Source organism: Nicotiana tomentosiformis, chromosome 12, assembly GCF_000390325.3.
Source record: "Nicotiana tomentosiformis chromosome 12, ASM39032v3, whole genome shotgun sequence".
Classification (NCBI taxonomy): Eukaryota; Viridiplantae; Streptophyta; class Magnoliopsida; order Solanales; family Solanaceae; genus Nicotiana; species Nicotiana tomentosiformis.
In genome coordinates this window covers 36,472,484-36,498,055 of record NC_090823.1, presented here as the reverse complement: position 1 = coordinate 36,498,055, position 25,572 = coordinate 36,472,484, and the positions used below count along the sequence as shown (strand labels likewise).

Sequence of the window (25,572 nt, the reverse complement as noted above, 5' to 3'; positions counted from 1 at the left end):
TTCAAACATATGATAAGTTTTTGTGGAATAAATTGCACCCTTCAAATTTTGTGAATAAACAGTTAGTCATTCTTGTGAAATCGAGGCTCGCACTTTGACTTTGTGTTTACTTATAATCTCAAATATCATTTGATGAAGAATTGAATTGCTTTGCATTCACTTGAGGGCTGAAATTATGCCGATTTGAGCAATTCATGCGTCCTGAATGGTGAGAATTTGTGTAAATAATACATGTGCTCAACTTGTAATGTCTAGAACTTGCCCGGTTGGTTCCTCAATGCAAATCTCAGGTTGATGATTGGGTGCCAAAATGATCTTAGGTTCTCTTTGTGATTGCTAACTAGTTCTTGACCAAATTGACCTCCCTGGTGCATATATTATCCTAGTTATTCCTTGTTGAGCCTTTAACCTTTTATTTAGCTACTACATTACAAACCTTTACCCTTTTTATGAAATAATTCCCTCGTTTGAACCCGTACCTCCTTAAATGTTGAGAATGAGACTAAAAACCTAAGCTGGGGGTGTTGGTATCAATTGAAAAATGGTGAAGATATCCATTGTGTTTAGAAGTAAATACCTCAAAATTGTATTAGATGAAGATACTCAAGCTCCGATAAAAAACACAAAAAACAAAAAAAACAAAAAAAACAAAAGAAAATATATGTATATATATGTATGGAGTTTTGAGAAAATTAGAGAGGTACTTTAAGGTGGTTCTAGAGGCTCGAAGCTCACAAACTTATTATTCGAATTGTTACATAATCTTTTTCCTTAAAAAAGAGTGAATATAGGGTTATATGCTTTTTAGCTAACAGTCAGAACCATCCATAGTCATTGCTGCTTTATGATCAGTCGGAAGTAGATTAGCATTTGGTCAGTTGATATTATATTATTTCTTGTTTGTTGCTTGAGGGCAAGCAAGAGTCTAAGTTGGGGGAGTTGATGTGTCGTACAAATGCGGCACTTTTGACACTTATTACATAGACTTTAGCTCATCTTTTATAGAATTATAAGTCATTTCTTATGTAGTTTTAGTATTTTGCAGGAGACCAGACTTGAAGAACCAAGATCATAAAAGAAGATGTCAAAACCCTATGAAAGGCATAAATACGGCTGGCCTGCGGCCGCAAAAGTGATGTGCGGACCGCAGACTCATCGCAAAATGAAGCAGAAAGATCCAGTTGCTGATAGTTATTTCTGCGATCCATTATGCAGTCGCATAACGTTTGTGCGGACCACATAGTGATCGCATAATGTTAAAAGAATTCCAATGAAGATGATTATGCGATGTGTTATGCGGCCACAAAAGTGATATGCGGACCGCGTAACCGAAATGCGAAGGAAAAACTGGAACATTGTTCGATCAATTCTGCTGTAGAACTAAATATCTGCGGCCCATTCTGCGGTCGCTGACTCTATCTGCAGGGTTATTTTTGTCCGTTTTTTACCACGACTTTTGGATCATTATAAATTGAATGATTAGGGTTTTGTGTTGTATCTTGTCTAATAGAAAGACGCTACACTTAGAGCATTGAATGCAGCATTATTTTGGAAGCTTGTGAGAGAAAATCCAAGACTTTATCTATAATTGTAAGCTTTATAACTTTATTTATTACATTATTTTTGCATTCTAGTATGAGTAGTTAATTTTAAATACTAAGGTTGTGAATCCTATGTGGGTGTAATGTTAATGGGTGTTCATCATTGAATATTTATATAATGGTTGGTCGATTTCTATTCATTTCTCATACTTCATTTGTAGTTGATGGTTGAAAACATTGACTAGTGCCAATTCACTCTATCGTTGCTTGGGAAAGTGGGTTAGAGTTTGGTAGAATTGACTAGCATGAACTCAAAGGCTTTAAACCTTGTTTAATAGAATCTCTTAGGGATAAGTGGGTTCTACTTGGCATAAATTGGTTGTTCTTAATTGTTTCTTATTTTATATTTGGGAAAATCATAAAGAGGAAATATTATCTAATTATTGGAAAATATTGGGTAGTAATTTAGGAATCATTTGCATATCAATGGATCTTCCATTAAAAATATATAATATAAACACAGTTAGCATTACATTCCATTTATGGAGACCCAACCTTGGTTTCTAAATCAATTAAATCAAATCATATCAACAAAATAGTTTTTCTTGATAATTCACAACTACAAAACTTGGTTTAAATTAACGGAGTAGATGTACGGCTTAAGTCAAGTTTCGCACTATTTTAGTAACTTTTTCACTCCTATTCCCTGTGGGATTCGACCCTAACCTAGTTGGGTTATTATATGTAACACCGACAGCATTAAACCAATTATATAGGTATAATTTGAGCGTATCAATCGGTTGATTAAGTCCACACTTCATTCTGGTGATGACATCCTATTCTTTAGAGCGTTTGGCTCAGATTTACATACGGGAGATTGTCCACCTGCATGGCGTGCCCATTTCTATTATTTCTTGTTGTGGCACGCAGTTCACATTGTATTTTTGGAGAGCAGTGCAGCGTGAGTTGGGCACGCGGGTCGAGCTGAGTATCGCGTTTCATCCTTAGATGGACGAACAGTTCGAGCACACTATTTAGATTTTGGAGGACATATTGCGGGCATGCTCTATGGATTTCATGGGTCATCAGGACCAGTTTTTACCTCTAGCAGAGTTCGCATACAACAACATCTATCAGTAAAGCATTTAGATGGCTACGTACGAAGCCCGGTATAAGAGTCGAAGTCATTCGCTGTTGGGTTGGTTTGAGCCCGGTAAGGCTAGATTGTTGGGCACTGATTTGGTTCATGATGCTTTGGAGAAGGCTAAGGTAATTCAGGAGTGACTTTGTACAGCTCAGTCCAGGAAAAACGTTATGCGTACTGGAAGGTTTGAGACGTGGCTTATATGGAGGGTAAGAAGGTTCTTCCCCGAGTGCCGCCTATAAAGGGCGTGATGCGGTTTGGGAAGAAGGAAAAATTGATCTCAAGGTTTATTGGCCCATTTTATATTTTGGAGATAGTTGGGAAGGTTGTTTATAGAATTGCATATCCTCCTAATCTAGCAGGGGTACATCCGGTATTTCAGGTTTTCATGATTCAAAAGTACCATGAGGATAGGTCACATGTTTTAGACTTCAGCACGGTGCAACTTTATGAGAATTTGACCTACGAGGAAGAGCTGGTGGCTATTTTAGACCGGCGGGTTTGAAAGTTGAGATCTAAGAGTTTTCCTTCTGTGAAAGTGCATTGGAGAGGTAAACCGATTGAAGAGGTTACGTGTGATTCCGAGTCCAATATGAGGAGTATATACCCACACCTGTTTACCAGTCCAAGTTTATTTCTATGTCCATTCGAGGACGAACGTTTATTTTAGAGGCGGAGAATGTGACGACCCAATAGGTCATTTTGAGTACTAACTTATTTTTATATGTTTCGAGACCACACGTAGCTTTATTTGATGAGTTATGACTAGCGTGTGTAGTCCGTGTCGTGCTTCAGAAATCTATTATGTGTAATTTTAAAGAGAATGTGATTATTGACTTAAAATGAGGCTAGAGTTTACCACTATCAATATTTTTGGTAAATGACCTCGGATCGATATTTTTACGATCCGGTAGGTTCGTATGATATTTTTGGACTTGCACGCATATTTGGTTGGGGTCCCAAGGGACCCAAAAGTTTCGGCGCATTATGTGAAAGATTGAGAAATTTGGTTTTAAACTTGAAATTCTTGAGTTTTGATGATTGATTCTTGATATTTGATGTTGTTGATGATTTAAGTGAGCGCAAGAGTTTATATAATGTTGTTACATTTGTGTGAATATTTGGATTGGAGCCCAGGGACTCGGAAGATATTTCGGATAAGTTTTGGTTTATATTAAAACTAGTAAAGCATAGCAGTTGCAAGTGTAATGTTGCAGGTCCCGCATTTGCGAAGATCTGATCGCAATTGCCAGCCACGCATTTGCGATGTCAGGATCGCAAGTGCGAAATATGGGATGGGTAGGAATCACTCAAAAATGAGAAGAAATGGTCGCATTTGTGGATGGTTGGGTTTCACTTTTGCAACCTAAGTGTCACTTTTGTGACAGAGTGTTGAATTAGTCAGCTTCGCTAATGTGAAACTAGGACCGCATTTGCGATAGAGGGGTTGCTGCAATTGTGAATTTTCTGTCACATTTGCGACGTCTGGGGACTGTGACACTGATGCATTTGCGATAAGTGGTTCATATTTGCAGACATCGCAATTGCGATCAAGAGTTCACAATTTCAACATCTACAGCTAGGTAAAAGTGGAAAATTTCAGGACTTCTCATTTTACACCATTTTACAACTCTAAACTCTCTTGAAGCGATTTTTGAAGAGGATTTTCTTCCCAAATTCTTTGGTAAGCAACATTAACTCGTTTTCAATTAATTTCAATCACTTTTCCATGAATTTCTCCATTAAATCTATGAATTTCAAGGTAAAATTTAGGGGTTTGGGTAGAATTTAAGAATTTTGTAAAATTGAGATTTAGACCTCGAATTAAAGTCGGATTTCAAAACAAATCACATAAACGGTCTCGGGGGGTGAATAGATAATCAAGATTTGGTCTAAATCTTGGATTTCGACCATGTGGGCCCGGGGTTGACTTTTATTGACCTTTGCATTTTAGATAAGATAAAGGTTGAACCTTTTTCATTAGTCAGTAGTTTTTAAAGCTTGTATTGAGTTGGTTGAACGATAATTCGCTATATTCGGTTGGTTTGGAGGCTTGTTCTAAAGGAAAAGTCGTGGTTGATTGTTGAATTGTTTCTGGGAAGAGGTAAGAGTCATGGTTAACCTTGACTTGAGGGAATTAACACATGATTGGTCTATTTGCTACGAGATTTATGTGTGGGAACGGCTTATATGAAAGGTGACGAGTGTATATGCATCGTTAGGTGTTTAGCATGCGGGACGGGCTACTTAATTCTATATTTCCATTTACACCAAGCTTTCTTTTATTCCTTGTTATTATTCGTTATGTGCTCTAATTTCTACTTGCCTTTACTTGTTAAATTTATGCTTTCATTACGTAACGACCCAGTTGGTCATTTTGAGTATTTTAGCCTCGTTCTCTATTTATTGCCTCCTCTATATTGTATTGTGGCTATGTGACTTACCGGGGTGTTTGGTTTTGGTTAGAGTGAGTTTCGGAGTGAAATGAGACACATAGTCCCTGAGTTGGAGGCTTAAGTTGAAAGAGTTGACTGTAGTTTGATTTTTGTGTAGACAACTCTAGAATGGAGTTTTGACGGTTCCAATAGTGTATGATGACTTTGGACTTAGGAGCATGTCTAGATGTTGATTAGGAGATCCGTAGGTCGTTTCGGCTTGAATTGGCAAAAGTTAGAAAGTTGAAAGTTTGTTAGGTAGAGACGTTTGACCGAGAGTTGACTTTATTGATGTCGGGGTCAGATTCTGATTCCGAAAGTCAGAATAGGTCCTTTATGTCATTTATGACTTGTGTGCAAAATTTGAGGTCAATTGGAGTTGTTTTGGTATGATTCGGTGTTAGTTTTGGAAGTCGGATGTTCATAGTTTCAATAGTCTTGAATTGGTTTGCGATTCGTTGAATCGATGTTGTTTGATGTGATTTTTGGCCTCGAGTAGGTCCGTTATGTGTTATAAAACTTGTTGGTATATTCGGACGGGGTCCTAGGGGGCCCGAATGTGAATCGGATCGAAGTCGGATCATTTTGGACCTTGGTCTATTGCTGAACCATTGTTGTGTTTGGTGCAATCACATCTCTGCACTTTGGGCCGCAGGTGATGATGTCCAAATCCACTACTAAAAAGTAAATGGACGCGATCGCATGCAATATAATTTACCCAACTATGAGTCGGGGTCGAATCTCACAGAGAACAAAATGTAGGCGATTAGGCGTGTAAGAGTATTATCACTTGTTATGCTAAGCCAAACACTTAGAAATATTTTTAGAAAATATTTATGTCTAAATGTGAAAATAAAAACTAACCTATAAAGCAAGTAAAATGATCAATGGCTACAAGCATGGATGCATTGGGAATTACACTCAAGTAACGATCCAAGGTATTTCACGATTTTACAAATATGAGCGAGTTTATGTTAATTAGCCTCGGATAATAATTCTATATTAGCTTCTTCCGAAGACTAACAAGACTTCCAAATTGAATTATTTCTAAATCAATTAAGAGATTAAGCACACCCGAATATGGCTATAAGTAGTTCAATCCTATCCCTAGGTAGAATCTATAAAGTGAGGGTTAAAACCTCAAGTTCTTGTTAATTAATCTTTTTCAACCCCAAATTATCTTTCCCAAAATTTATTCGAAGTTAATGGGCGAGTCCTAGGGTTAGCTAATCCCTTTGAAAACATTAAAGAACAAGAATAATTAAAGAAACAATAACTCACTTCATAATAAATAAAAATCATTCAATACATAAGCACAACAAGATATTTAATCTACACTTTAAATATGAATATTCCCATAAACAAGATTTAAGTGTTGGAAAAAATACTACACACTTAAATATATAATACAAAGCAAGAAAATAAAGAAATAAACATAAATGGGTAAGAAATTCTCAACAAAAAGCTTCAAATCTTCAAGACCCAAGTGTGTGTGCAAGAAGCCTAGCTCCAAAACTTGTCCTCTCTAGTCAAGAGACTGAAAAATAAGCCAAAAATATTTTACAAATGAGCTAGGTCGTGTATCAAATGGTTTTGGGTAAAAAAATGTGAAATTCCAAAACTGTCCAGTTTTCTGCCCAGATTTGTGAACCGCGTTCGCGAAAGAACATCTGCGATCGTGAAGAGTAATGCTGCAAAGCATCACGATCGCAAACCAAACCCTGCGTTCGCGTAGTGCACCTAACAGCAGCTGACAAACTTCTTCTTCGCGTTCTCAACATTTGGTCCGCGATCGCGAAGAGCAATATCTGGTAGCAGTCATTTTTTCTCAATTTAACACATTTTGACTTGGTTTCTTCATAATCACTTCTAAATCACATAATATCTGTAAAATGGATGTAAACGGCATTAAACACGTGATTTACTCAATCAAACATAGCAAAAACTAAGATTAACGACGAGATAAGTTGGTAAAATACCAACTTATCAAACCCCCAAACTTAAACTATTGCTTGTCCTCAAGCAATTCAAAAACTAAGAACATCCTTCCATAAAATCATCAATTAAGCTCAATGGCATACCAAAGATCATTTCAAGTCAAAAAGGTTCAAATTAAACACAATCTAGTAACTTTGGTTGGTACCAATAATTAATCCAACGCATATGAATCACCAACTTCTCACAAATTTCATTTCAAGTCAAGTGCTCAAACACCACATTAATCAAAGTAGCAACCAAGTCATGATACTAAAGCTTTGAAATTTACCTCATTATCACAAACAATTTTCTTTTGTTCATTCCTTCCAATTGGAGATAGGATTAAGTTCACAACTCAAAATTTCATGTGCCCACACACTTAAGAGAGAATCCCAACTTTTTTCTTCTTTCTTACTCATCATTTTTTTTTCAAAGTCAAGGAAGGTTCCACTATATATATATAGGTTCCACTATATATATATATATTATTTTACCTTTCACCTTTTAAGCAACTTTCACATCACAACTTTTCCAACCTTCACCCCCATACTTAGGCTTTTAGCCAATGTTTACACTCTCAAAGTACTTAGGGAGGTAGGATGCCAAAAGATAGATCAATAAAGAACGAAGTGTTAAAGCTTATAACATGGTTGCCAAAGAAAAAGTTTAAAGGCTCAAAATGGGTTGACTAGGGAAACTATGCAAGGGTAGAAAATTTAAGGCACAGTAACGGTCCAAGGAAGGCCTGACATCATTTTTAAAACCAAGTTAGTCTAGGATTTCTCCTTGAAGCACATTCTGGGAAAGTTCTAGACTACAAATAATAAAAAAGAATTCACAACAAATCTCACCACACATGGCACATGCAAACTTGAGTGACATATAAATCCAAAATTCAATTAATACCAATGAACTCAAAGAAAATCATATATAGCCTAAAAGACTATTTAATGAATCAAAGAGCCAAAAATAGAACCTAAAAGTCACAACAAGGATTATCACTTCAATCATTTTTCATTATAAAGATCAAAACTTCATATGCCCAAGTTTAAATCATGTTGGTACCAAACAAGCCACATGTTAATTTATGGACAAAAGATCACACCCAATAACCAATTTATTCACTACTAGCTACTAAACTAAAGGAAGAAAAAAAATATTACCTAAAAATTTAAAAAAATACTAGATAAGACTAATCCCTTAAGAAATTTATCACGCCATCCATCATACGGAAAAGTCACATGGTTTGATACAAATTAATTCCTTAGAAAAGAACCGCGGTATAAAGAAAAACCAAGGAGTTTCATTAATGCTACTATGAAAATAAAAACTAATAAGAAAATGCTAATGGGAAGACTTACTCTCTTGTTTTCTCTCAGCGCACGTTAATGTGGCCTTGCTAACGTACGCAACTGGAAGCCATGGGAGGAAGAGGACGACCTAAACGGAATCTTATGAAAATTCTGACTACTGATCCGAAATCAACAGATGCAAGAAAGGCGGTAATGGAGCTGTTTGTCTCACCCAAAAGGGTGAGAATTGAAGAACCAACAGGAAACACTACTTCAAGGAGCATGCTAAGTGAGCAAAGCAAGCTAGAATCAGATCCAGCAATCAAAAATGACAAGATGAAAGCAGTGATAGCTACACCTGTAGCTACTAGTGGACTAGGTTGTGGATCTAGGAGCGGCAAGACATAGATGCAATTGAAGATGCTAAATAGCAATGAAACAATGCCATGCAAAGCTGATACTGTAGAAATTCTCAAAGGTACTGATCAAATTGAGAAGGTAAATGGGAATCAATCATGGGAAAATGTGGTAGCAGGGAAAAAATTGGCAATGAGAGGCATGAATCTTCAATATATAGCACCGATGATTCAATATGGGGAGAAAATTGTGAAGCTAGATCTTGAGGATGTTGAGTAGGAAAAAGCAAAATGGAGCTCAGCAATAGTGTTGTATGTAATTGGAGATTCACCTACCATAGGAGCAATGGAACGATTCATTAATTCAGTGGGTAAATTCTCTACCAAACCTCAGATCTATTATCATAATGAAGATTATTTTGTACTCAGATTTGTTAATTTGGAAGAAAGGAACCAAGTGTTATATATTGGGCCTCAAACTATCAATAACCGCCCCATTGTGATGAAAGCTTAGACACCAGACTTTAATCTACACGATGAAGTCTTGAGAACCATTCCTTTGTGGGTGAGGTTCCCAAATCTTCCACTCAATTGCTGTTGTATGAAGGCACTAAGCAAGATAGGGAGTGCATTGGGAAATCCAGTGTATGCTGATGATTGTACAACTGGCACAGTTAGAATTTCTTATGCGAGAATGTTAATTGAGATGGACATCACCAAGCCCCTTCCTAGAAGAGTGAAGATGCAGGACCCAATGGGCAATACAATTGAACAAGAGATAAGTTATGATTGGGAGCCAACCTATTGCAACAAATGCCTAAAGATAGGGCACAATTGCAATGAAAATGGAATACAACAACCACAAAAGCAGGCATATAGAGGGAGAGAAAATAAAGGAAAACAAGTCTGGCAGAGGACTGAGAAAGATGGACCTAAAGACAATAATTAGGAGAATGAGATAACAAAGAGGATTGAAATAATAAAACCATCAGAGAATAGACCAATGCAGGTTATTGCAGATGCAAAACAACCTGAAGAAGCAGGATAGACAACAATCAGTGAAAAATCAGTAGCGAGAATGGCTAAAGAAAAGCAAGTTGAAGAACAGACATTAGCTGGCAATAATGGTTTTCAATCCTTAGGGAGTGAACAAGCAACAAATGAACCAGGAACAAGCAGTATGCAGCCAAGGAGCTATGGGGCACAGGAGATGTATCAGGATACCCAATTCATACCAGTATGAATGTGGTCACATGGAATGTTAGAGGTTTAAATAAAGTATACAAGCAAAAGGAGATAAAGGAGTTCATAAAGCAAAATAAAAAAGGCAGTGGTAGCCTTAGTAGAACACAGAATAAAGGAATAGAAAGCTAGTAGTATAATCAGTAAAATTGCTCCTGGATGGCAGTGGATATCAAATTTCAGCAACAGCAATAAGAGCAGAATATGGGTACTATAGGATCCAAGAATATTTGATTTTGAACCAACTGATATAGATGACCAAATCATACATGGACAGGTCAGAACTCACTCAAGACTACTAGCATTTGGATTTACAGCAATATATGGTTTACATACTATAAAAGATAGGTTGAGTATGTGGCAGAAGTTGAGGCAGATAAATAGCTTGCAGCAAGGACCATGGCTAGCAATGGGAGATTTTAATGCAGTATTAAATAGACATGATAGGCAGCATGGTACTATAATACAAGATATGGAAACAAAGGACTTTAGGAAGTTCATGAGTGACACATGAATGAATGAATGAATGAATTACCTGTTGTGGGAAGGGACTACACATGGACAAATAACCATACATACAACAGAATAGATAGAGGATTGGTGAACATTGTCTGGATGATGACAATGCCTAGCCTGAGAATACAAATCCTAGAACCATCTTTCTCTGACCATTCCCCACTTAAGCTGATGATTTCACAAATGCAGAGGAAGAAAGATAGCCTATTCAGATTTTTCAATTGCATTGCTGAGCATCCTCAATTTATTCAAGAAGTAGTTCAAGCATGGAGCACAACTGGGAAAGATGGGAAGCTACAGAAAGGGAGTATGGAATAAACTAAAAAGAGTTAAGAAAGTAATTAAAGAGCTTAACATTCAACACTACAAAGGTGTTGAGGACAGAATCAAAGTAATCAGAAGGGAGCTACAGGAAGTGCAAGATAAAATGAGCAGCAAATTGCTGAATGCAGAATTAATTGAGGAAGAAAAGGAACTAAAGAGCAAATTAGAGAAATGGATGCTGATAGAGGAAAGTATATACAGACAAAGGTCAAGAGTACAGTGGCTGAAGTTGGCTGACACTAACTCTGCATATTTCTTTGCTCATATGAAGAACAGGAACAGTTTGAATGATATTCATGCTCTTACAAATGACCTTGGGGTGCAGCTACATATGGAGGAGGACATAGAGGAAGAAATACTTGGTTATTATAAACAATTGCTAGGCTCAAATTCTCTTGCAATTCCAGCAATTGATCCAAATGTAATGCAAAGAGGGGCAGTGCTCAAAAGAGCTCAACAAGTTAAACTGATTCAATCTGTCACCAGACTAGAGATATGGAAAGCTCTACAAGACATAAATGATCTGAAGGCTCCAGGATATGATGGGTTTAATGTAGTTTCTTCAAGAAGTCATGGCATATCATAGGAGAGGAGGTAACACAAGTTGTGCTGAATTTCTTTGAGACATCACAGATGTTTAAGCCAATTAATTGTACCTCAATAACTCTAATTCCTAAAGTCAGAAACCCTGCCAATATCAAGGAGTATAGACCTATTTCATGTTGCACCACACTATATAAAATTATCTCAAAAGTCTTGACTAGTAGGTTACAAGTAGTTATGGATGAACTAATAGATAAGACCCAGTCTGCTTTTGTCCTTGGAAGAGTAATTGTTGACAACATCATTCTAAGCCATGAATTAGTTAAAAGGTATGGAAGGAAAGGAGTATCACCTCGATGCATGATAAATTTGGATATGCAGAAGGCATATGACTCACTTGAATGGCCATTTCTTGAGTAGGTTTTGAATGCAATGGCTTTCCCAGACCAGTTTGTGCAATGGATAATGACTTGTGTGCAGAGTGTTACATATACTATCATGTTGAATGACTCACCAACTCAGCCTTTTGAAGCCATGAAAGGACTTAGGCAGGGGGATCCACTACCCCCCCTTTCTTTTTGTGCTAGAAATGAAGTACTTTACAAGAAGACTGAAGGCATTGCATCACATCCCAGATTTCAACCATCATCCTAAGTGTGCAAATATGCAAATCATCCAACTTGGATTTGCGGATGACCTTTTATTGTTTTGTATGGGTGACATTGGCTCAATTAAACTACTATACAACTGCTTTCTGGAGTTTTCAAAAGCTTCAGGACTGGAGATCAATAAGAAGAAAAGTTCCATATTCTTTGGTGGTGTATCACATGATATGCAAGAAGACATACTGGAGTTCTTGGGAATTCAAAAAGGGGAGTTTCCAGTAAGATACATGGGAGTACCCTTAATTTCTAATAGGGTCTCACTAGTTCAATGTCAATCTCTAATAGACAAACTAGTGGGCAGAATTACATCCTGGACAGCCAAGTTATTATCATATGTAGGGAGGCTTCAACTCATCAAAAGTGTATTGTTCTCCATTCAAACCTATTGGTCTCAGATATTCATGCTGCCAAAGAAGATTACCAAGTTGATTGAGGCAATTTGCAGAAGTTTCTTATGGACAAGGGACAACAATATTTCAAAGAAAGCTCTACTAGCTTGGGAGAAAGTTTGCCAACCCAGATCAGCAGGAGGTTTTAATGTAATGGACATTGGTTTATGGAACAAAGCAGCTATAAGCAAACAATTCTGTAATATATGCAAAGAAAAGAACAAGCTATGGATACAATGGGTGCACTGCTACTACATAAAGAATAAACATATTTGGGAGGTGCAACTGAACCAAGCATCATGGATTATGAGGAAAATAGTGAAAGCTAAAGAAAATTTTGAGGCAGCAGGATATAACTATGAAGATCTAAGGCAGATGCATGATTTCTCTATCAAGCACATAGATCATAAACTGCGAGGAGACTTTAGCAAAGTGAGCTGGAGGAAATTGGTATGCAACAATGCAGGGTGTCCTAGGTGGATATTCATGCTAACTCTGGTGGCAAATGGCAGACTATACACAAAGGATAGATTATTAAAGTGGGGCATTGAAACTGATCAAAGATGTCTTGTATGCACACAGGCAAATGAGTCTATACAACATCTATTCTTTGAGTGTCAATATGCAGCTGAACTATGGAAGAGGATGCTCAAATGGCAAGGTATTAGCAGGAACATATATGGTTGGTCAGAGGAACTGAAATGGGTAGAAAACTAGACAAGAAGCAGGAATGCAAAAACAAAGCTGTTCAAGATGGTATTAGCAGGGTGTGTCTATTTTGTTTGGTAAGAAAGGAATGCTAGACTATTTCAAGATAAAGTGAGGAACTTGGAGATAATTGGCAAACTAATAGTACAAGAAGTGCACTATCGAAGCAACAAGGAAGTAGGAAAAGCTCTAAGTAAACTGGATTACTAACCAATGTAATAGCTAGAAGTAACAGAAAGGTAACAATAGGAAGTGCAGGGGAGGATGTATAGGAAGCATAGGAATATATGTAAGGGTTTTTTGTATTGATTGTAAAAACTTTCCCTGGTATATAAAAGTTTAATTACCGAAAAATAGAAAATGCTAATGCTAACATGCTAGAATTAAACTACAAAATATCACTAATAAACTACAAATGTCAACCAATCTACACAAGTTCACAAAAAAAATGGGCATTCTCCACATACATCCATCATATATAAATGAGCCACCCCCAGCCTAAAGTGTTGCATTGTCCTCAATGCAACTAAACAAAAAAAAAACTAAAATGAAAGAGGTGCTCCCTGAATTGCATCACTCTGAGCTGGAGGTACTGGGAACTGAGAGTTCCAAGTCATCCTCGTCGTCGTCATTTGATCCACAAAACTTCCTCAATGTGCTCATCATCTTTGTCAAGAACTTGCTTTTCTTCTTTTCATGTTCTCTCTACTTCAGCTGCCTCCGCTCAATCTTACCCAATTTGGCTTTAATGGCTTGCTGCTCCATAGCAAGATCTGACAAAGTTGGAACCTTTCCTTGGCCAGCTGGACCTGCAGATGTTCTCTCTCCAGACGGTCCATAAAGGAGATGTTACACCCTATATTTTTGTACGTAAAAATGCGTCGTAAGCAAACTAATGTAGGACCAAAAATGAGACAATATTTAAAAGTATATAAAGTAAGTTAATAATGTTACCTATGAGGTTAAAAATATTGAAGATCATGAACAACAAGTACAAAGAGGGTTGGACAGTTCAGAAGCTAAAGCAATTGTATAAAACAATGTTTCGTCGAAAGTCGACAAGTTGGGAATGTTATAACATGTACCTTTGGGGTGAGACTAGGGTGATTAACATGATAAGGAGATTATGTTATGATTTATATTAGTCGTATGATATCCGTGTGTTATGTTTTAATGTCAAGCGAGTTGTGGAACAAAAGTCGATGAAAGTCATCACAAGTTACACTCATAAGTTTTACTGAAACTTTGGGTCAAATGTAACTGTAATTTTCTCCCAATATACCTAGAGTTATGGGGTGTTCCACCCATCAAATTAAAGATCTATGAGTCTATTTTCTAATTCATTAAACCGTTTGTCAATATGACATCGGAGTAATGAGATATGGGCATTTTTGCGATACTGCGCAAGCTGCTAGGTGACAAGTAGGTGTGTCACTTACTTGCTTAAATGAAAGCCCAAAAATGGGCCATTTCGGGTCGTCCAAGGAGGCATTTTAAAGGCCTATTTTCTTCATATATTAGACTTAAAGTAGAGCATAATAACCAGACATAAGCTCTGCAAAGAATCCTCCCAAATATTTCTCACAAACCCTAATTGATTTTCTCTCCCTTTCAAGTTCTAATTGGAGGTAAAACCTAGAGTTTGAAGAACCAAGATAGGAGCTGAGTTATCCAACAAATAAGGTGAGTTTACTGCTCCCTTTCATCCAGTTTTTCTTCTATAAATTCATGGTAAGTCGTTCTATACTTGTGAGAACTCACGGGACGGTGATCGGAAGCCGTGAGTTCGAGTTATTCACTTGTAGCGGACTGTTTTGTGGACTGTTTTGTGTTGCTGTTGGGCTGCATGTTTTACTACTGTTTTGTGGAGTTTTGGAGGAGGAAGGGGGTGTAGAAACACCATATAAATGTAGGGTGGTTGGCTGGTCGTTCGTCGTAACATTTTCGGGTCATTTGACACTACTACGGTGGTCGTTTTGTGTATGAAGAGATTGGGGTGTGTTGGGCTATTTTGTAGTATTTGATGGTGTATATAGGGCTGGAAAATGATGTATATATGTTGTCATTGTTCTGTTCTTGTATTGTTGGTGTTATCTTGAATTTGGAGGAAGTAAGGATTATAGGGGAGATGCTGCCCGTTTTAATACAAAATAAGTTTGTCGTTCGTTGTGCGATAGTTGTAACTTTCATAACTTAACGATATTATTATTATCATTCTTGTAGATTAAGGTGCGAAGATGTGAGTTCAACTTGGTGATTGGAAATATTGTGATAAGGTATGTTAAGGCTAATCCTTCCTTCATTTTGGCATGATCTCGTAGCTACATGTGTTAGTAATGAGACAAAAAGAGAAGTTCATATTCATGAATTTATTCACACTATTCTAGTCTCATAAGTTACAATATTATTCCTTATCGAGACTCTATATTCAATTTTAGTATTGTCTTCTTCCAGTCAAGAGAGCAGCAAGCCTATATATACAGTATTACAGTATTTTCATTACCATCGAGCTATAATCGATGGGCAGGCCCCTATTGGGCAACCTCTGATCAGATGGAAAGTTATATACCGAGCCTACTGTGGCCGAGCGCCTATGAGCGAGCCCAGCATGGTCGAGATACATAGCCTAGTATGGCCGAGCGCCTATGAGCGAGCCTACTATGGCAGAGCAGTTATATATACCGAGCCTTATAAGGCCGTACAATTATTTTACTTACTATATTGAAGGAGTTTAGTCACTATCAGCAGGTAAGTATATCTCCAGATCATCTTTGACTCCCAGTTACTTCCAGTTATTATATTATCAGTTCAGTTTCGATTTTCAGTTATGTTATTGCCTTACATACTCGGTACATTATTTCGTACTGACGTCTCTTTTCCGGGGACGCTGCATTTCATGCATGCAGGTTCAGATAGACAGACGAGTAGACCTCCTCAATAGGTGTTTCCAGAGTTTAGCCTGATCGGTAAGCTCCACATCCTTCGGAGTTATCGGGTCTAGGTTTTTGTGTGCATCTTATGTATGTATTTATATATATAATATGGGTAGGTCGGGGCCCTGTTCCGATCACAATACATCTATCAGTAGAGGCTTGTAGACATATCTTGTTGGTTAGTACAGTATGTTGGGTTTGTAGGCCTGGTATGTATAATTTGGTGGTTTGTCAGCTGTCGTAGCTATGACGGCCTTTTCGGCCTAGCTTTATATTGATGTTTAGTTAGCGCTAGTTTCCATTCAGTTTTATATTTTGCTTCGCAAATTGTCTTGCAAGGTGGCCCCATGGCCAAAGTATGACATTATGTGTTCAGAGTCCCTTAGTCGCAATTTGGTACGCCAGGTTAGGTGAGGCACCGGGTGCTTGTATCGCTCCTAGGTTCGGGGCGTGACAAACTTGGTATCAGAGCAGTTCTGTCCTAGGGAGTCTACAAGCCGTGTCTAGTAGGGTCTTGTTTATAGATGTGTTGTGCACCACATTATATAAGTAGGGCACTACAGGGCATTTAGGAGTTGGTTACCCTTCTTTGAAATCTAAATCGTGCTACAGAACTGAGTTATAGGAAATTTGAATTAAACTTATGTGTTGGTGTTTGCATGCACAGATGACGGTGACTAGGAAGACTATGGCTAGCCAGAGAAGAGATACAGCAGTAGCTGAGGGGACCAGCAGGGTACCCCCAGTAGATGGGGCCCAGTCTGAGTCTCAAGGTGAGACCCCTACTCAGCCATTACCAGCTCCTCCACCAACTACGGAGATTCCTAGGGAAACCGCACATCCAGTTCCCCCTCTACTTCCATCAGATCAGGACTTAAGGAGTGCGGTGCATTTGTTGACACAGTTGGTAGCTACCCAGCAACAGGCTAGGGCATCAGCTAGTGCAGGAACTTCTGAGGGGTCTGGGAGTTCAAGGGTCCGAGAGTTTATTGCTTTGAGTCCCCCAGAGTTCACGGGGACAGATCAGAGGGAGGACCCGCAGGATTTCATAGATCAGCTTCACAGGATCTTTCGTGTTATGCATGCCACGGAGAAAGAGGCAGTTGAGCTAGCAGCTTTTCGACTCCGAGATATAGCCATCCTTTGGTATGAGGGATGGGAGAGGTCCAGGGGACGTGATGCACCTCCAGCTATTTGGGAGAATTTTTCAGATGCCTTCCTTGACCAGTACTTACCACGGGAGATCCGACAGGCTCGAGTCGATCAGTTTCTAGCCCTCAAGCAGGGTAATATGAGTGTTCGAGAGTATAGTCTCCGTTTTGACTCATTGGCCAGATATGCACCATCCATAGTTGCTACTATGCGGGATAGGATTCACAGGTTTATAGCAGGGTTAGCCCCAGAGTTAACCGAGGCATGTGCCACCGCTGCATTGCAGGATAGTATGGATATCTCCCGGATTTAGGCATTCGCCCAGAATATAGAAAGGGTTAGGCGTCGGCAGCAGGGTACAGAAAGGGCCGAGCAAGGGCAACGTAAGAGGATGAGATTTCCCAGGTCTCAGGAGCAATATCAGGGTAGTTATAGGACCCAGTACTTCGGACGGCCACCTAGGCCTCCGCACCTCAGTTACAGGGTTACAGGTATGACCGCTATAATCAGTCAGGACCAGGTGAGAGCTCACGGGCGTCGGGTTTGCAGCGACAGCGAGGATCTGCGCAGACATGGTCATTTCCTCCACGGTGTGACATCTGTGGTAGAGGACACTTGGGCCAATGCCGAGCAGGTTCTGATGCTTGTTATACATGTGGGCGTCCAGGGCATATGATGCGAGATTGCCCAAATAGAGATTCGGGGGGAATGGCACAACCAGCGAGTTCAGCAACAGGATCATCTATGTCCGTGCATCCTTCAGGGCGCGAGTCTCAGTCTTCGACTGGTAGAGGTCGGGGCAGAGGTAGAGGTTCCAGTTCAAGTGGTAATCAAAACCGTATCTATGCTTTAGCGGATCGATAGGACCAGGAGTCTTCACCAGACGTTGTGACAGGTATATTAACCATTTGCTCTCACGATGCTTATGCTTTGATAGACCCAGGATCTACTTTATCGTATATTACCCCATTTGTCGCGAGGAAGTTTGGTATAGTGCCTGAAATACTAAGTGATCCTTTTGTGGTATCTACACCGGTCGGAGAATCGATTATTGCTAGACGGGTTTACCGAGGTTGTACGGTGACAATTTGTAGTCGTCAGACCTCAGCTGACCTAGTTGAGCTAGAGATGATGGATTTTGATGCTATCATGGGCATGGACTGGTTGGCAACTTGCTATGCCACAGTTGATTGCCGAGCAAAGGCAGCCAGATTTCAATTTCCGGGTGAGCCAGTCCTTGAATGGGTAGGTAATACACCAACACCCAGAGGTAGGTTTATTTCCTATCTGAAGGCGAGGAAAATGATCGCAAAAGGGTGCATTTATCATATTGTGCGAGTTAGAGATGCAGATGCTGAGATACCTACACTTCAGTCTATTCCCGTAGTCAAAGAGTATGCAGATGTGTTTCCAGATGAGCTTCCAGGTATTCCTCCAGAGCAAGAGATTGATTTTAGCATCGATTTGCTTCCAGGAACTCAACCAATATCCGTCCCTCCGTATAGAATGGCACCTGGCGAATTGAAGGAGTTGAAGGAGCAGTTAAAAGATTTGTTGGAGAAAGGTTACATCAGGCCCAGTACCTCACCTTGGGGTGCACCAGTACTATTTGTGCGGAAGAAAGACGGCTCGCTGAGGATGTGTATCGATTATAGGCAGCTGAACAAGGTAACTATTAAGAATAAGTATCCACTTCCAAGGATCGATGACTTGTTTGATCAGTTGCAGGGGGCTAGATGCTTTTCAAAGATAGATTTGAGGTCGGGGTACCACCATGTCAGAGTTCGGGAAAAAGATATTCCGAAGACAGCCTTCCGGACCCGATATGGCCACTTCGAGTTCCTTGTCATGTCCTTCGGGTTGACTAATGCACCCGCTGTATTTATGGACTTGATGAATAGCCTATTCCGGCCATTTTTAGATCTGTTCGTGATAGTATTTATTGATGATATTCTGGTTTATTCCCGTTCAGAGGATGAGCATGCGGACCACCTGCGAGCGGTACTCCAAACCCTCCGTGATCATAAGTTGTATGCTAAGTTTTCTAAATGTGAGTTCTGGTTGAAGTCTGTAGCATTCTTGGGGCATATTATATCAGATGAAGGGATAAAGGTGGACACTAAGAAGATTGAGGCCGTGAAATCTTGGCCTAGACCTACCACTCCGACAGAGGTTCGTAGCTTTCTAGGCTTAGCAGGATACTATCGGAGGTTCGTAGAGGGTTTTTCTTCCCTTTCGGCACCATTGACGAAGTTGACACAGAAAGAAACTAAGTTTCAATGGACAGAGGCTTGCGAGCGGAGTTTCCAAGAGCTTAAGAACAGGTTGACCTCAGCTCCAGTTCTAACACTTCCAGAGGGTCTAGAGGGTTATGCCGTGTATTGTGATGCATCAGGTGTCGGGTTAGGATGTGTCCTGATGCAACATGGGAAGGTAATTGCGTATGCTTCAAGGCAGTTGAGGAAGCACGAGAGGAATTATCTGACCCACGACCTCGAGTTAGCTGTGATTGTCCATGCACTTAAGGTATGGCGGCATTATTTATATGGTGTTCATGTTGATGTATTTACTGATCATAAAAGCCTACAATATATCTTCAAGCAGAAAGAGTTGAATTTGCGACAGAGGCGATGGCTTGAGTTATTAAAAGATTACGATGTTAACATTCTCTACCATCCAGGGAAAGCTAATGTTGTAGCAGATGCATTAAGTCGCCGATCTATGGGTAGCTTAGCACATGTAGATCCCGAGAAAAGACAATTAGCTAGAGAGATTCATCAATTGTCTTCGTTGGGGGTTCGGTGAGTAGATTCTGAGGATGGCAGAGTTGTACTCCAAAACACTACAAAATCATCCCTCATAGCGGAAGTCAAGGAAAGGCAGTACGAGGACCCAGAGTTGGTCGAGCTGAGAGAGCGAGTTCCGCAGCAGAAGAAGCCACTGTTAGAGCTAAAGGGAGATGGGGTTCTCAGATATAGGGGTCGTTTGTGTGTTCCAGATGTAGCAGGGCTACGAGACAGGATTATGTCAGAGGCACATTATTCATGGTATTCCATCCATCCTGGGTCGACGAAGATGTATCATGACATTAAGGATGTGTACTGGTGGAATGATATGAAGAAGAACATTGCTGAGTTTGTCGCCCAATGTACTAGTTGCCAGCAAGTGAAGGTAGAGCACCAGAAGCCTGGAGGGCTAATGCAGACTATAGAGATCCCGACATGGAAATGGGAGGCGATAAACATGGACTTTATCACGGGTTTACCTCGTTCTAATCGTAAGTTCGATTCCATATGGGTGATAGTCGATAGGCTCACGAAATCAGCTCACTTCCTACCAGTCAGATCTACATATACAGTAGAAGATTATGCAAAGTTATATATTAAGGAGATAGTGCGGCTACACGGAGTACCAGTTTCTATTATATCTGACCGTGGGGCTCAGTTTACAACACATTTTTGGAGGTCATTTCAGAGAGGTCTAGGGACTCAGGTGAATCTCAGCACAGCTTTTCATCCACAGACTGATGGACAAGCCGAGCGCACAATTCAGACGCTCGAGGATATGTTACGAGTATGTGTGTTGGATTTTAAAAGAAGTTGGGATGAACATCTACCTCTTGTCGAGTTTGCATATAATAACAGTTACCACTCCAGTATTCAGATGGCTCCGTACGAGGCTTTGTATGGGCGTAAGTGCAGATCTCCTATAGGGTGGTTTGATGTTGGGGAATCTGGGTTATATGGGCCAGACCTGGTTCAACAGGCCATAGAGAAAGTAAAGCTTATCCGGGAGCGACTGTTGACAGCTCAGAGTCGTCAGAAGTCATATTCTGACGTGCGGCGACGAGACTTAGAGTTCAGGATTAATGACTGGGTATTCTTAAAGGTATCACCTATGAAGGGCGTGATGAGGTTTGGCAAGAAAGGCAAGCTTAGCCCACGGTATATTGGGCCTTATAGGATCATTCGGAGAGTGGGCCAAGTAGCTTATGAGTTAGAGTTGCCCTCAGAATTGGAGTCTGTCCATCCGGTTTTTCACGTATCTATGCTACGGAAGTGCATTGGCGATCCTACCCGAGTGGTGCCCACGGATGATGTACAGATTACAGAGGACTTGTCATACGAGGAAATTCCAGTTGCCATCCTAGACCGACAAATCCGCAATCTACGAAATAAGGAGGTAGCTTCCGTAAAGGTTTTATGGAGGAGCAAGAATGTAGAAGAGATGATGTGGGAATCGGAGGGAGAAATGAAGTCTAAATACCCCCACCTATTTCAAACTAAAGATATGGCTCGAGATGGGATGCTACAACACAGCTCTATTCAGGCTAGCAGGTCATCAGGTAAGCTTTTATTTTTCACTTTCAATATTTATGATTTATGGTCGGTGAGGCAAATTGCTGCTATTTATAAAGATTGGCCATGTGTGGCATGCATAGTATGTTTTCTGGCTGCGTGCAGGTTGGTTTTAACCTAGTGTACGAAGGATACTCTGGAAAAATTTTCCAAAGTCTCTAAGAGTAAACATTCGAGGACGAATGTTCCCAAGGGGGAGTGATGTTACACCCTATATTTTTGTACGTAAAAATGCGTCGTAAGCAAACTAATGTAGGACCAAAAATGAGACAATATTTAAAAGTATATAAAGTAAGTTAATCATGTTACCTATGAGGTTACAAATATTGAAGATCATGAACAACAAGTACAAAGAGGGTTGGACAATTCAGAAGCTAAAGCAATTGTATAAAACAATGTTTCGTCGAAAGTCGACAAGTTGGGAATGTTATAACATGTACCTTTGGGGTGAGACTAGGGTGATTAACATGATAAGGAGATTATGTTATGATTTATATTAGTCGTATAACATCCGTGTGTTATGTTTTAATGTCAAGCGAGTTGTGGAACAAAAGTCGATGAAAGTCATCACAAGTTACACTCATAAGTTTTACTGAAACTTTGGGTCAAATGTAACTGCAATTTTCTCCCAATATACCGAGAGTTATGGGGTGTTCCACCCATCAAATTAAATATATATGAGTCTATTTTCCAATTCATTAAACCGTTTGTCAATATGATATCGGAGTAATGAGATACGGGCATTTTTGCGATACTGCGCAAGCTGCTAGGTGACAAGTAGGTGTGTCACCTACTTGCTTAAATGAAAGCCCAAAAATGGGCCATTTCGGGTCGTCCAAGGAGGCCTTTTAAATGCCTATTTTCTTCATATATTAGACTTAAAATAGAGCATAATAACCAGACATAAGCTCTGCAAAGAATTCTCCCAAAAATTTCCCACAAACCCTAATTGATTTTCTCTCCCTTTCAAGTTCTAATTGGAGGTAAAACCTAGAGTTTGAAGAACCAAGATAGGAGCTGAGTTATCCAACAAATAAGGTGAGTTTACTGCTCCCTTTCATCCAGTTTTTCTTCTATAAATTCATGGTAAGTCGTTCTATACTTGTGAGAACTCACAGGACGGTGATCGGAAGCCGTGAGTTCGAGTTATTCACTTGTAGCGGACTGTTTTGTGGACTGTTTTGTGTTGCTGTTGGGCTGCATGTTTTACTACTGTTTGTGGAGTTTTGGAGGAGGAAGGGGGTGTAGAAACACCATATAAATGTAGGGTGGTTGGCTGGTCGTTCGTCATAACATTTTCGGGTCGTTTGACACTACTACGGTGGTCGTTTTGTGTATGAAGAGATTGGGGTGTGTTGGGCTGTTTTGTAGTATTTGATGGTGTATATAGGGCTGGAAAATGATGTATATATGTTGTCATTGTTCTGTTCTTGTATTGTTGGTGTTATCTTGAATTTGGAGGAAGTAAGGATTATAGGGGAGATGCTGCCCGTTTTAATACAAAATAAGTTTGTCGTTCGTTGTGCGATAGTTGTAACTTTCGTAACTTAACGATAGTATTATTATCATTCTTGTAGATTAAGGTGCGAAGAGGTGAGTTCAACTTGGTGATTGGAAATATTGTGATAAGGTATGTTAAGGCTAATCCTTCCTTCATTTTGGCATGATCTCGTAGCTACATGTGTTAGTAATGAGACAAAAAGAGAAGTTCATATTCATGAATTTATTCACACTATTCTAGTCTCATAAGTTACAATATTATTCCTTATCGAGACTCTATATTCAATTTTAGTATTGTCTTCTTCCAGTCAAGAGAGCAGCAAGCCTATATATACAGTATTACAGTATTTTCATTACCATCGAGCTATAATCGATGGGCAGGCCCCTATTGGGCAACCTCTGATCAGATGGAAAGTTATATACCGAGCCTACTGTGGCCGAGCGCCTATGAGCGAGCCCAGCATGGTCGAGATACATAGCCTAGTATGGCCGAGCGCCTATGAGCGAGCCTACTATGGCAGAGCAGTTATATATACCGAGCCTTATAAGGCCGTACAATTATTTTACTTACTATATTGAAGGAGTTTAGTCACTATCAGCAGGTAAGTATATCTCCAGATCATCTTTGACTCCCAGTTACTTCCAGTTATTATATTATCAGTTCAGTTTTGATTTTCAGTTATGTTATTGCCTTACATACTCGGTACACTATTTCGTACTGACGTCCCTTTTCCGGGGACGCTGCATTTCATGCATGCAGGTTCAGATAGACAGACGAGTAGACCTCCTCAATAGGTGTTTCCAGAGTTTAGCCTGATCGGTAAGCTCCACATCCTTCGGAGTTATCGGGTCTAGGTTTTTGTGTGCATCTTATGTATGTATTTATATATATAATATGGGTAGGTCGGGGCCCTGTTCTGATCACAATACATCTATCAGTAGAGGCTTGTAGACATATCCTATTGGTTAGTACAGTATGTTGGGTTTGTAGGCCTGGTATGTATAATTTGGTGGTTTGTCAGCTGTCGTAGCTATGACGGCCTTTTCGGCCTAGCTTTATATTGATGTTTAGTTAGCGCTAGTTTCCATTCAGTTTTATATTTTGCTTCGCAAATTGTCTTGAAAGGTGGCCCCATGGCCAAAGTATGACATTATGTGTTCAGAGTCCCTTAGTCGCAATTTGGTACGCCAGGTTAGGTGAGGCACCGGGTGCTTGTATCGCTCCTAGGTTCGGGGCGTGAAAGGAGACCACTTACAAGCTGGCGTACCTGTATCTCCATACCATAGACCTGGCGAGAGATATGCCTGAGTATGAGAGGTCCCTGATAAAGTGGTACAACAGCAATACAAGTTCCTGAGGCATCTGCGGGAAAATCGAGCATCTCAGTGATGGTGTCAGGAAACTGGCCAAATGAGGGAGATGCTACATCATTCTTTCTTTTCTTCTGTGCATTCACTGCTCCCTTTCTCAACAATGGATGAATGAGCTTCTCTGGGTTCTTTTCCTTCTCTGTAGGCCTCTTCTCCACCCCTGCCTCATAGTATAAATGAGTGATTAGGGATGGGAAGAATAAACTCTTAGTCCACTCTGCAACAACCTTTACTATCTCATCAACAATAAGTTGTCCCACATTCACTAGTGTGCCCCCTATGATCACGCAAATCACCCTTGCCTTCTCAAGCTAACCTCTGTCTCATTACATGAAGGCATGACTCGAGCACAGATAATGGAGAGCCAAGTCTTGGCCTCGACAGTGAACTTAGAAGACTCGATCCTTAAGTGATGTCTTATCCAGTTCGGCATCTTTCCACCGTGCAAATGGTCTACAAACCACTGTGTGCCCAAGTCTTTAGCTCTATCCCTGTACACCTGGTTGTCAGCATTGGAAAGATTGTAGTATGCATTTATCAGTTCTGGATCAAAGCGGACTTGTTTTCCCCTGATAGTAACAACCAAATAATTCTTGAAGGCAGTCTCCACAGCATTTGTATAAAATTCTCTTACCACTTCATGATTTGTTGTTCTTGGCTCTTCTGCAAAGCAAATCCATCCACTCGATACTAATCTTCCATGGAACTCAGGCCATCGAAATTCAAGGTCGATCAAGATAATGCCTCTTTCCTTAATCATACTTCTACACAGTTGTTTGTTGTAGCGGTGGGAACATCTTAATGATGAGAATATGTCCCGATCAAAGTACTCCTCTTTGGCAACTTCTTCGACATATTCTTGAACATTTTCATTGATGTGGAAGCCATTTTCAAGCACAAAGTACCTAAAAAATGAGTAAACATGTTAAACACATGTATGGACACTTAAAGCATTGTATTAGGAGGTATTTAGGCCAAAGCAATTGACCATAAAAGCCGTGGGATCAGAATTGGCAAAGCCCTTGTTTTGCTGCCTGGGCACTATTGTATCGCGATCACAGAAACTGGCACGTGATCGTGAAGACCAATTGGGTTTCCAGCTAAAATAAAGCAACGCGGTCGCAAA

The 25,572-nt window shown here is 39.8% G+C and overlaps 2 protein-coding genes across 2 annotated transcripts; both read left to right on the top strand.

The window, feature by feature from the left end:
* Positions 1-10,789: 10,789 nt before the first annotated feature.
* Positions 10,790-11,413, top strand: LOC104095383 (uncharacterized). The gene has a single exon (XM_009601505.1). It carries the CDS (start codon positions 10,790-10,792, stop codon positions 11,411-11,413), a length of 624 nt encoding a protein of 207 aa, XP_009599800.1.
* Positions 11,414-11,959: 546 nt separating this feature from the next.
* Positions 11,960-13,141, top strand: LOC104095382 (uncharacterized). Its single transcript, XM_070190354.1, has one exon. It carries the CDS (start codon positions 11,960-11,962, stop codon positions 13,139-13,141), a length of 1,182 nt encoding a protein of 393 aa, XP_070046455.1.
* The last annotated feature ends 12,431 nt before the right edge of the window (positions 13,142-25,572 follow it).

Coding starts and splice junctions, on each gene's coding strand:
- LOC104095382 (XM_070190354.1), top strand. CDS start 11,960: ATGAAGTACTTTACAAGAAGACTGAAGGCATTGCATCACATCCCAGAT.
- LOC104095383 (XM_009601505.1), top strand. CDS start 10,790: ATGGGAAGCTACAGAAAGGGAGTATGGAATAAACTAAAAAGAGTTAAG.